Raw genomic sequence first — 13869 nt, 5'->3', positions numbered from 1 at the left:
TTAAAATTGTGGAGAATTTGTATCATTTCAGCACATACAGAACTAAAAACAAAAATCAAATCATTACCACTGATATTCATAAGTACGTTTAATATTTTTTCCAGTAAATTAATTTTTTTGGGCATTCATCAATTCTGCAATTGGCCATAGAATATACAGGAAAAAATAAGGGGCACAAATTTGAAATTGAGCAACGAATACATAATATATTTGTTGTATTTAGAACATATTTATTGTATTCACAAGATTTAAAATACCAGAAATATTGTAACATTTTGCTTGAAAATTTAGAAAATGTCATTCAATTATTATGGGAAGTAAGGATTTATTATTTGGGAAAGTTACATTATTTTCGCTAGAATGTGTTACTCAGAAATCAAAAAAAAATTTAAAAGTTGACTGCAATTCAAAATTGCCTCGACATATTTATTGGATGTTGCCAACTGTATCTTCATAGTGGTTGCAGTTGACTCAAGACTGAATATGGTATGGTAATTATCATGTGCACCTCAGTACAGTGAAAAGCTTTTGCTTGCATCCAATTAAATCAGATTATACTAAACATGAGTATAATCAAGCCATACAAAGGTACAGCAAGTAATGCAGAAAGAAAAATACCACAATGCAGAATATAGTTTACAGCATTATAGTATTATAGTTCCAGCCAAAAAGTTCAATGTTTACATTAAGGTAGGTTGGAAGATCGGGACTACATTCTAGCTTCTGGGAGGATTGTTCAGTAGTCTGATACAGAGGGGTAGAAGTTGTGAGTCTCGTGGTACATGCTTTCAACCTTTTGTATTGTCTGCCCGACGGGAGAATGGAGAAAAGGGAATCACAGGGGTGAAAATTGTCCTTGATTATGTTGGCTGCTTTCCTGAGACAGTGTGAAGTGCAGATGGAGTCGGTGGTGGGGAGTCTGGTCTGTGTGGGACTCGACTACATTCACAACACTCTGTAATTTCTCGCGGTCATGGGCAGAGCCGTTCCCAAACCAAGCTGTGATACAACCCAGTAGTATGTTTTCTACGGTGCATCTGTGGGTTGGCAAGAGTCGTCAGATATATGGTGAACTTATCTCATGAGAAAATAGAGGCGTCTGTGTGCCTTTTCGACTTTGTTTGAAACACCATTCTTCAGCCCAGAGATTTATCTTTAATAGACCAGGGGGGACTTGTTGGGTCCCATCCCCTCAACGAGCGGTTGCGGGGGGGGGGGGCTGCGTTTTCACACACACACTAACCACCCCCCACACACATGGGGAGGGAAGTTGAGGGGGAGGGGAGAGGGGTGGGGTGGAGGGAGGGCAAAGGGGTGGAGGGGCAGAGAGGGGGTAGAGGAGGAGGGCGAGTGAAGGGGGAGAGGGGTAGAGAAGAGGGTGGGAGCAGTGGGGGGAGAGGAGGGGAATGGGAAGGAGGGGTGGGGGAGGGGGGAGAGAGAGCTCTAGTACAGGGCCCGACTGGTAAAAAGCTCTCGGGAATTCTCAGGAAATTCCCGAGGCTAGCGTGCTTCGACCTCAGAAGAGCTGTGATAGTCTCGGGAAAACCGAGCCGATGTGCATTGTGCGTCGACCAAAGCTCTCAGTAGTTCTCGGGAAATCCGACCCGAGGTAGCATGTGTCGACCACGGAAGCGCTCGGAAAGTCTCGGAAGCGCCTTCTTTCTGCGTCTTTTGAAGAACCGGGGGGGGGGGCTGGGCCACGTAACTCGCAGCTCGTGGAAAACAGTGGGGCTGCGCGTTGAAAATGCTGCGCAGCTTGCCGCTAGGAGAAAATGCATTGTGACATCATCCAGCTTGCTTCGGCGCGTTAGATTTTAAAAATATGTCAGATTGGACAAACTCGGGAAATAATTAATCAAATTTTCAGATTGGGGGATTTTCGAGATCATGAGGTAAATCTCTACCGGAATATGTAAAATTGTCACCGTTACTGCATCGGGTTTTTGAGATGTGAATCGCACATGCGCGCACACACGTGCACACACACGTGCACACGCACACGCACACACACACACACGATCAGTTTTAATAGTTACTAGTCCAAGGGGGACCCGTTGGGTCCCGTCCCTTCAACGCAGGGGTGTGGGGCGCGGCGTCTGCTTTTCCCCGTTTTGGCGTCTGGTTTTCGAGGAGATGTGTTTCAAAGGCGAGATGACAAGCGCAGTGGAAAAGTGGCCGTGGCGGCCATCACGGGACGACCTCGTCTCCTGCGCCTTCCCCCGCCTCCTCACCCCTCCCCTTCCCCCTCCCATCTATCTCCCCCCTCTCCTCCCCCTTCCTCCGCCACCTCCACCCTCTCGCCCCTCCCCTCTCCACCTTCCCTCTCCCTCCCCCCTCTCCCCTCCCTCCCCCCTACCTCCCCCTCCCTTTCCCCCTCCCCACCCCCCTCCCTCCCTCCTCTCTCTCACCACCCCCCTCAGCCCCCCACCCCTCCATCTCCCTCACCCTCCCTTTGCCCCCCTCCTCTCTCTCCCCCTCTTCCCTCCCTCCCCCTCCAGCCCCCCTCCCCCACTGACCTCCCCGCCACCTCCAGCCCTCCTCCCCCACTGACCTCCCCGCAACCTCCCTCCCCCTCCCTTTGCCCCCCCTCCACTCTACGCCCCCATCCCTCTGCCGTCCCTTCACCTTACCCCTTTCCCCTCCCTACTACTCTCCCCCTCTCTCCACCCCTCCTCTATCCCCTCCCCCCTCCTCTCTCTCACCCACTCCCCTCCCTTGTGTGTGTGTGTGTGTGGAAGGTGGTTAGTGTGTGTGACGCCGCAGCCCCCCCCCTTCCCTCCCCCCCCCGCAACCGAGGGTGTGTGTGTGTGTTCAAAAATCTTTTCCTCCCCCCTCCCTCCACCACCCTCTTCCCCCCCACACTTTCTCTTTCTTTCTCTGCCCTGGGGAGGAGGTAGAGGCAGCACCCACCCAGGTCGTAAAGCAGGCCTCCCCACCAGGGGCCGGACCCGAGCGAGGGTGCGGCAGGCGTGGACCAGAGCAATGCCCGGAGCGATCTGAGGATGGTGAAACGCAGAGGAGGGCGGCCGATCATGGCTTCTGCGAGGGGAAGTGCACCCACCAGCGTGACAGATGATCGTGCGGGAGAGATGGAGAGGAGGTCGTCTCCTGTGATGGCTGCCATGGCCACTTTCCACTGCGCTTGTCCATGGCCGAGCTGCGATTACGACCGCCGCCATGTTGTAGAACTTGAAGGAGCCCGGCGGAGTGTGCAGCACGACTTGATCACGTGTTCAACGGCTTCAATCAAGATCCGGGGGGGGGGGGGAGGGGAGGGCGGCTGTGCCATGTAACTCGCAGCTCATGGCTACGTGTTGAAAACTGCGCAGCTTGCCGTGAGGAACAAAGGCATTGTGACGTCATCAGCTCGCTTCAGCACGTTAGATTTTAAAAATATGTCAGATTGGTGAATAATTTCAGTAAAAAACTCGGGAAATCTATATTACTAAAAGTCTGATCTTGACCACTTCCTGTTGTTCTGTATATTGATTTTAGAAAAAACGCTGCCACTTACGGCTGTGATGTTTGGCCATCTTACTCAGAGTCCCCCTCCACTGCAAAGGAAAAGAGGATTTTTCCCATTGATGAAAAATAAAAGAGTTATTAGTGTTTATAAAATGTTGAGATTCTTTCTCCTGAAGGCCATGCCCCTTCCGGAGGGATTATAAAACCCGGAAGTGTTGAGTGCCTCAGTCAGACTCTGCAAGATGGGGGAGCAAGAGGGTCACGTCTCTCAGTCTGAGCTGTGAATAACACTGAACACATGTCTACTAAACTGTGAGTGGTTTTACTGACCTGTCAGTGCCCTTAATGTGGTTTGAAAATATAGTTTGGAAATGCTAAAGCTGTGTTGCCTTTGGTTTGGAAATGCTAAAGCTGTGTTGCCTTTGGTTTGGAAATGCTAAAGCTGTGTTGCCTTTGGTTTGGAAATGCTAAAGCTGTGTTGCCTTTGGTTTGTTAATGCTAAAGATGTGTTGCCTTTGGTTTGGAAATGCTAAAGCTGTGTTGCCTTTGGTTTGGAAATGCTAAAGCTGTGTTGCCTTTGGTTTGGAAATGCTAAAGCTGTGTTGCCTAATTAGAGTTGCCTTGTCTAATTAAAGAGGGACACAGAGAGGCAGAGGGAGGGAGACAGAGGCAGAGAGAGCGAAATGTCAGCGTGCGCAAACCGCCGAAGCGTTCAGAATGTTCTGGAAATGAAGCTTGCACTTCTCATGCACGAAAGCTGTCGGCAGCTCTATGGAATTCGGGGGGAGGAGCCTGCGGCGTCACACACACTAACCACCCGCCCCCACAAACAGCGGGTCCCTTCTAATGTAAGCTGTCAAAAAGAAATAAACAATGCTTTAATCCGCAGCGGGGGCGCCAGGAGGCAGGTGGGCCTCGAGCAAGGGTGCTTCAACCGCACGCTAGAGGATCTTTGACTAAAGTGCTCAGAAAGTTCTCGAAATGCTGTTCGCGAGACTCCTGCACGGCAGCTCCCTGGAGTTCGGGAGGAGCCTGCATCGTCACACACACTAACCACTCCCCCGCTCACACACACAGCGGGGAGGGGCGTGACTTCACAAAAGAATGCAGGTGCCCTCTGGATCTGAAGAACCTGCTCGTTCTTTCTGCGCCTTTTATCGAACGGGGTGCGGGGGTGACTTAACTCGTGCAAAACAACAGATGTTTAATCCAGAGCCGGGTCGTGGGGGGGGGGGGGGGGACACAGAGAGGGACACAGAGAAACAATAAAAATGAAAAAAAAAGAAATAAACAATGCTTTAATCCACAGCGGGGGGCGGGGCCAGGAGGGGGGGGTGGGGGTGGGGGCCAGGAGGCAGGTGGGCCTCGATTGGTGGGCATGTGGCCATTGTGACGGCAGCAGCTGGCAAGCGGCAATTTTTTATTTTTTTTAAGTGAGTTTTGTGAACAATTTTATTCAAAATCTGGGGAAATAATTGACCAAATTTACAGAGGAGTGGATTTCTGAAATCATAAGGTAAATCCCTACCGAAATATGTAAAAATCTCCCCATTTTTGCGTCTGGTTTTCGAGGAGACGTTTCAAAGGCAAAATGACACACACACACACAGTTTTAAAAGTATTTAGATATGATATGATAATCAGCTGATCAACCAGTGACCACTGATAATTCGTTAATATTTCAGATCAATAGCCTTTGATTAAACACTCTTGTATCCTAAAGAGTGTTTCATTGTCATTTGCACCAGGAACAACAATAACATCATTACACTGGCTTTATAGACACATTTCACTGTTCCTCAGTACATGTGACAAATAAAGTACCATAAAGTGCCAAACCATTGACACCACAAATAAATATACAATAATCAATAACACAATAGATTATCAGTTCTATAACACAATAAATCAGTAACCAGACCTAATAGTACAAACCAAAGTAAGTAGTGCAACCATAATAAAATCCATAGCAGATTATTGCTGAGGTAGGGTTATGGTTAGGGTTCTGCAGTTCAAGATCCTGATGGTTGATGGAAGAGCTGGTCTTGAACCTAGCAGTCATCTTGAACCGGGCAGTCATGGTTCTTCAGCTCCTGTACCACCTTCCCAATGGTGACAGCAAGATGAGAGGATGGCTAATATATCTTTAATGTTAGCTGCCTTTTTGAGGCAGTGTTTCCTGCTGATCCCCTCGATGGTGGGGAGGTCAATACCCATGATGGGCCTGACACTGTCCTCTACTTTCTGCAAACTCCTTCATTCCTAGGGATTTGAGTTACTGAATCAGGCCATGATGCAGTCATTATGCTCGCTGCCATACACCTGTAAAAGTTCAAAAGAAAACACTGGGTGGTGGGTATATGGAACGAGCTGCTAGAATAAGTAGTCGATGCAGGTCCTATATCAACATTTAAAAGACATTTGGACAGGTACATGGACAGGAAAGATTTAGAGGGAAATAAGCCAAATACAGGCGGGTCGGACTAGTGTACATAGGGCATCTAGGTCGGCTTGGATACGTTGGGCCGAAGAGCCTGTTTCCATGCTGTATGACTAATATTCGGCAACATGACAAATCTCCTAAGTCTTCCAAGGGGCATTTTCAACATGTAACAAGTTTATTTTTAATATTTAGGATATGTAGGGAGGGAAGGAAAGAACAAAAGGAAGGCTTGTTATGGAGTGAAAAGCATGAGAGATTAAATGACAAATCGAATGCTGGAACAAAAGAGAATAATAAGGAGGCAAGTAAAAATGAGCCTTTTCAAATCCATTTAAGGGTTATGGCCACACTATCATTGCCTGTATTTGAGTCTTATTAAATCTTAAGTCTTAATTGCTTTTGAGAAGGCGGTGCTGTTACATCCTACAGTGATATCCTAGATTGGGATGATCAATGGTTCAATGGTACTTTATTGTATTATGTACCCAGACATTACTTTAGACTTTAGAGTGGAAACAGACCCTTCAGCGTGCTGATGAGCAATCACCGCATGCACTAACTTGCACACGCTAGGGACAATTACAACTTATCAAAGCCAATTAAACTACAAACCTGTACATCACAATACTGTTGTTGGGGATGGCTTTTATATCTGAAGCTGGAAGCAGTAAACATTTTGATGCCCTAGAATAATAATAATAATATAATAATAATATCTTTTATTGTCATTGCACATAGGTGCAACGAGATTTGGTATGCGGCTTTCATCTGATAGTCATAACTTAAACAACCAATAAAATTTAGATACCCCGAGAAACATGATTTATTTTAAAAAAGAACAGTAAAACAATCAAAAGTGCGAATATGTCTGTGCCGGGTCGATGTGCGTGAATACAGTTCATGGGGGTGGGGGGGGGGGAATAAGAATATGAACTGAGTTTGGAAAAGGGAGTAATTTGATTAGCACTTTAGCCAGTTTGGAAATCGCTCACTCCACTGTTTCTCAAGAAGCATAATTTGAACAAAGATATAATTTTTGCCTCAATAGTCATCAATAGAGCTGTACCTAATTTTCTATTACCCTTTAAACACAAACGTCAAATGACTGAGAGATGTCAAATTTAGAATAAGAGGTTTAAAGAGATATGTAATAATACTCACCCACTACTTTATTTTTGTGTATAGGCGTGAGATAATTTCACATTTTGATTTATTATGGCTGGTATATGGTGCTGCCTGCCATGTATTGTCAGTGAGCTCTGAGTATCATACCTGTTTTTCATTTCCGCCTTTCAAATCTGGCACAAATTCTGGGTGTGCTGGGTCTGGTGGAAAGTGCAAAAATAACATATTTTGTGTTGGGAGAGGAATGTGAAGAATTAGAATAAATGAACACCAATTATAAATTAAATTGGAAGATCAAAAACAAATAATAGGAAATTGTGGAAGAAAAAGTGTGAAACAAAGCTTTATTTGAAATTCCGTACAGTAAAACCCATTTAGAACAATACCTTGCACTATAAAATAACTTGAAATCTGTAGAAAAATAACCCATATATGAACATTTTGACGTGGGAAGAAACAGGAGTTTCAATGTGCTAGTTGGAAAATAATTATTTCATTAATTTCACTAAATATTGTGGTGATCAAATTATTTTTTCTCTTGCAGGTGGAAAAGAACTCTGTACCATCAACATACACAGAAAATGACCAATCCATGTTAAAATTCCTTTATGACTGTGTCTTCTTTGTAGCCAGAAAGCCTGCATATGCATCACCTCTAAATGGCTTTGCACGAATAAACAGTTGAGAATGGAACTGTTGAGTTTTTCTGTGATTCCAGACTTTAGATTATAAAATGGAGAAGGGAATTACTCAGAGTCAGGACAATCCAATGACTCAGGAGATCACCGTACTCTAATAGTGCCTTTTTCATTTTTAATTATCTTCAGGAATTCCAAACTATTGCAGTGGTGATTTTGGACAACCAAAAATGTGCAATGAAATAATTATCCATATGATTGGCAAATGAAGCAACGTTGAAGAAAGAAAAAATAGGATATGATATTCTATTATTTTGTGCTGATGTTACCATGTTGGTATTTGTATGCATACACGTGTCCCTCTTTTAGGGTATTGCCCCCATGTCGAGGTAGCCAATTATAATTGAAATAATCTAATGAGATACCCCTCATGCATGCATGTGCATGCACTTCCTCCATACATTCTAAACCTTGACACATTGTATCATCATCCTTCATATTTTTCCACATTGTTGAAATCAGAATGTTAATGAATTGTATATGTTTTTGTAGACTTTTGAGCTTGTTGAATATTTTGTGTGGTTATTTTAGCTGGATACCATTTTTGTTACAGCTGAATAAGTTTTCCACTTTTACAATGTAGTTTTCTAAAATCTGGGAAAGGGGATTAGCACTCTGATTTGAATTAGGTTACAGGGATCTCTTCAGGCCGTGATGTACTTAAAACAAGTTTGTATCATCGATGTAAAATGCACAAAATATGCCATATGTCTTGACTGACTTTTCAGCATTGGCATTCTTGTGCGTTGCTGCACTTTGTTGTCACTGTATTTTGAAACTCATCTGCTGTTGTTCTTACGGAAGCGGTTAATCAGTATTGGTCTACTTAATTTATTGTTTCTATTATAACATTTAAAACAAAATCTATGAGAAATATTGAAATGAATTATACATATATGGGGTTCCCTTTGTTTGGAAAAGACCAGCTTCAGCTTCTGACTTTGCATCATGCCAAAACATATGCAGCCGTTAAAACCAATAACGCCTTTCTTAACTCCTCGGACTTTTCACCATTCCCGTGTATTATAACCGTTCCTTGTGGCATGAGTAAAGTTCAATGCCAAACCACACAATCATGTGATTTAATTGCAGATACCTTACCACAGTTCTGTCAAACTTAATCCCCACTTTTAAAAATGTTGCAATTACAATAAAATTATCCTCATAAAGGTAATTTCCATAGAAACATACAGGTTAGCAGATATTGAGAATGTTATTTTGATTCTTTGTTCCAGTGTACATTTTTAATGCATTCTCATGAAACAAATTGTAGTCTATATTATACAATCTCATATGACTTCATGTAGCAAAAAATTACCCCATTTGTCAACTATTGCTGCAGAATAATTTAATAATTCCCATGATAATACAAAAGATCTGACAGTGTAGTCTCATAATTGAACTTCCATGACAAAAGTAGGTATCAGTCACTATATTCAATACAGTCAGTGTTGCGAGTACAACATACTATATGTTGTCAGTGAGTGTCGTCTTCTCTAGGGTATTCAGAAAATTGCTTGATTTTTAAATTAAGAACTCCTTACACCAATCAGTATGATAGCTCTAATTCAGAATATGTTTTGTGAAATGCACAAGGGTAATCTGCAGATCACCTACTTTTGAATGACATTTTACGTTATATGCCACTTAAAACAATCCAGTTTCAATTAAACAAAACAAAAAATACCAACTTTTAAAGCTGTAATATTGATGTTTATTCAAAATGTGATTATTTTAACGCATATCTGCCAAAGATATAAACACAATTTAATTCCTTGAAATGTTTGCATCTAAAATAAGGTTAAACAAAATAATTGTAATTACTATGTTCAGGCTTTTACAACTGGAATTCCTGAATATTGAACATTTTGAAGCAAAACAAAGTCATTTTCATTACCTCGTCAATAGTTAAAAGTAATCAACATTCCTGTTGATTTATCAGTATTTCCAAACTTGAAAATATACAGTAAAAAATGACTAAAATTGGAATTGTTGGCTATTACCTCCAGTTCTCCCATACTAGGAAAAAGTGCAAATATGTATGAAGGTTTTCACAAACAAGTTGTCTCTGAGCAGTTAATTTAAAAAGATAACTATGACATTAACGAGCTTTATAAAAATCTCCACTTCTGCTTCCCCTCAGTAAGTTTTCAGTTCTGGTTAATCATTGGGCTTCAGGGAAATAGATTGCTTTCTTAATTCTTAAACTTCAATTGCACTCCAAACAAATAAACCCAAGTGCTGTCCCAAATTAAAATCGACTGTGTTTTGGATTCAAATTTCACCTTTTATTTTCCTCTTGAATTTCACATTCTCCTTCCTCTAAGAAAGATGGGCTTTTATATGATTCTAAAACTTTAGGAAAACTGGGTGCTGAAAATTGTATCAAAATGTCAAAAACTGACTACCTCATCACCAGAAAAGTTGAAGTACCTTCAAAGGTTTTGAAGGCGCTTTGAAGTTCCATGTGGTTGTCTGACAATTATTAATTCAGTTTTATTTAAAGTATGATCAATGTTGAAATTGTCATTAGTTGAACCATTGTGGCAGTGACTCAAATGGCCATTTTCATTTAACAAATGTTTAATTAGATCTGGTGGGTCTGAACACAAATATTATCCACGTATTATTATGTACTTGTTAAACAACTTCCAGTTTTAATGATTTGTCTTTGAAGAGCTTAATGCAGATTAATACCAATTATTTGGTGGATGGATAAAGGAGGGATTTGTTCAAACCTATTCTTTTTACCTACAGAACATTTGTCTTTGGTTTACAAATGTTTTTCAAAAGTGTTTTTCAACTTGTTTAGATATAAACAATTTTGTTTGATACTAATATGCATCGAACATATAAATATGCCTTCTTTAAACAAATATGTTTGCCAAAAGCTTTTCAAAAACTATGTGCCTATTATGTTGGTGAATGGGTTAAAAACATCCTCTCCTTGGATCAATGTCATTCTGCAATATATTGTTATAATACGAGTAAGTATTTTAAACAATTTAAGAATTAATTTGGCTTAAATGAATTTGCATTTTAGTTTAATTTTATTATGATAATAGTCAACCTAAACCCAGTTAAAATGCAAAAGAAAGATGCCACCCTGTATCTGTAAAATTAATTCAATAGGTAAGCAATTCTGTTAATCTCAATTTCAGCAAATGCATTCGTCTGACAGATTTGTAAGCAAGACCTTTGTACACAACATCAAATTTAATTTACATCCCTCTTTTTCTGTTCAGCTGTATTTGCCAGTAACATCTTGCAACTCAATTGTTTTTGGTGCTGTGACAAAGGCTCCTACTAAGATACTAGCAAGATTAAGCAAATGTGCAGTTGAATAACAATAGACATGTAATTCTGAGTGCAATTGGTGAATTGATAGCATGTTGCTAACTGCAGAATTTCAGTTAGCCTGTGTTTTCTGCTGTGGTATACTGTTAAAATGAAGCATCTTAGTATTATCTGTAAGAGGTAAAATGATTGTCTTATAGTCAGTTTGAATTCTTAGATATCTTGGAAACTTTTCCACCATTTAAGTGTGCAAGAATCAACGTGGTTGCTTAAAAATTATACAACAATTGAAGCAAATTGCCTGTCTCAAACATAAATCGCCAAAAATTCCATCAATCCTTTAGAATATTGAGATTAAATTGTTAAAAGTACTAATAGAAATTCTTTACAGTTTTGTGGGATTCTAATGAAACTGTATAAGTAGAATTAGTTCTGGAAACTGGAACCATAGTTTACATTTTCCATTAATGATTGTGCTCGAAGGATGAGTGCAAGTAGTTTAACTGAAAGGTCATTGACCTGTATATTAACTCCGTTTCTCACCATAAATGCTCCTGCCTTCCTAATATTGCCATATTCTGCTTACAGATTCCAATGCCTGTGGTACTTTGTTTTTTTCCTTCATGTTTGCATTATTTTGGCCATTTACCACTGAGCATTAAACCATTGTTAACCATGTAATTTTTTTTTTCCTGGCTACATTGACCAGACACTTGAACAAAAAATAGAAAAAGACAAAATACTTGAAAGCAGTAAAACACCCGATAACACAACATGCTTGGGGGCATTGGTGCTGCTAGACAGGTAGATTTTCTGGACTATCAAAGATGCTATTTTTCTTAATATCTCAACATTTCTTAATTAACTTTTTGTCAGAAGATTTACGATAGATGAAAGGGAGCGCAGGCCCAAAGGAACGTAGAAATTGATTGTGTAAAACAGGCCCAGGGGATGTGGAAGAAAGTTTGTAAATGGCACGGATGAGCAGAAAGGGAGTGCAGCAATCATTACCAAGTGAGACAGATGCTGAACCATCAGGATTTCTGAATTGTCAGATAGCGGATCATCGGAGTTTTACTGTTATGTCATTTGCAGCTATAACAAATTGTTTACATATTGTATCTTGTAGATATTAACATTTCATTACAGTGTTTGAGAGAATGACAAAATCGCAATATTGAGCCATATAGGCAAAGTTAGAGCAGAAAGAATTTGGGTTTTGTGGAGCCATATTAAAGGAGGGAAGCGATTTGCAGAGGTTTATGAAGTAAGTAAAAGTGAAGGTACAGCCAGTGATGGAATGATTAAAATCAAGCATGTTCAAGAGGTTTAGAGAGTCATAAACTTGCGTGGTGTGAGGCTTGATGTTTCAGGGGAGCAAGGGTCATAAGTATTTGGAAAATAAGGATGTGAAATCTAAAAATTCTAGATGTAAGTGTTTCACAACAACGTTAACACTGTTAAAGCAGTTTTGTAAATCAACTGACAAATGATTCAGCAAAATGATTTGAGGCATTGCCTCCATTGCTTGATGGCTTATTTGCTGAACATGATTTTATTCTCCTGCATAGGCACTATTCAAAGTACAGTATTTTGAACCAATAATTACAATTATAAGCACAGTGTAGATGCCTACTGGAGTAAATCCATTTCTGTAAATGAGTTTTGCAAAACAAATAGTAAAAAAAATACCAATAAACTATTTTGTAAATATATCTGTTTCTCTATATTCTATTCTAATTTTAAATGTAGAATATTGTCATCAATGTACTATTTACCTTGTCCGCCTTTATATTGAAAATGAAGTTTCATCACTTGGGATCTTTAAGAAATGTATACCTAGGACATCGGGTAGTCTTTCTGCATTCTCATTACAATATTATTAAAGCTTTATTTCAGACACAGGTCCATATAACACATCAAACAGTACAAAGAATTACAAAGATACATTAAAAAAATTGCATATTAGCCTAAAATATATATAAGCTATTGCACCAATGCTGTCTTAGCCTAGAAGTGAATCTATAGCAGCTTTTCAGCGGGCTGACTAGGGCTTCAATTATGTGGTTCTCTGATTTGTCCAGGCGACACATAAAACTAAACATCAGCTGTCTTAAGAGTGCCTCACAGGTTGGCACTCTAGTGGACACAAACAATTGACTGGCACTATGCCACCTAGGGACACGAAGTAGCAACCTCATTGCATCATTGTATGCAACCTTAAGCCTCTGCATACTCTTTTTCTTATAATTAGACCACAATTGAGCAGTATATAACGGTGTGATGTAGGTTCTGAACAGGGAACACTTCACAGAATCAGCGCACATATAAAACTTCCTTATAAGCATGTTGGCTTGAAGATAAAATTTACAGCGCTGTCGGTAGAGGTCTTTGTCATCCTTCCAGTCATCAGATATGACATGACCTAAGTATTTAATTTCCTCACACACAGCAAGAGGACTGTCTGACAAATAAAAGGTCGGAAAAGTTGATTCCCTGTCCTCAGCGCTTCTAATTACCATTATGCGGCTTTTCTTAGCGTTATACTTAATGTCATAATCAAGGCCATACTGAGAGCACACCTTCAACATCTGCTGCAGCCCAGCACTATATGGACAGAGCAGGACCAGGTCATCTGCATACATCAGATGATTAACAATAGTGTTGCCCACAAGACAGCCAGTTTTTAGCCTATTTAACTGATTTGACAATTCGTCCATATAAACATTAAATAAAATAGGAGACAAAATTCCTCCTTGCCGCACTCCGTTACTAACACAGAATGGAGCAGATACAACATTGTCCCATTTAACGTAAAACGTTTGATGGGCATACCAGGAC

At 40.7% G+C, this 13869-nt stretch overlaps 1 protein-coding gene across 1 annotated transcript in view; it reads left to right on the top strand.

The window, feature by feature from the left end:
- carnmt1 (carnosine N-methyltransferase 1) overlaps positions 1-12741 on the top strand; it is a 52632-nt gene extending 39891 nt beyond the window's left edge. The window contains exon 8 of the mRNA XM_033017559.1: positions 7578-12741. Coding sequence (XP_032873450.1) covers positions 7578-7718 — 141 coding nt within the window. The 3' untranslated portion in view covers positions 7719-12741. The remainder of the gene's footprint in view (positions 1-7577) is intronic.
- The last annotated feature ends 1128 nt before the right edge of the window (positions 12742-13869 follow it).

This window comes from Amblyraja radiata, chromosome 3 (genome assembly GCF_010909765.2).
Source record: "Amblyraja radiata isolate CabotCenter1 chromosome 3, sAmbRad1.1.pri, whole genome shotgun sequence".
Taxonomy (NCBI): domain Eukaryota; kingdom Metazoa; phylum Chordata; class Chondrichthyes; order Rajiformes; family Rajidae; genus Amblyraja; species Amblyraja radiata.
This window is presented reverse-complemented; position numbering and strand designations above follow the sequence as displayed.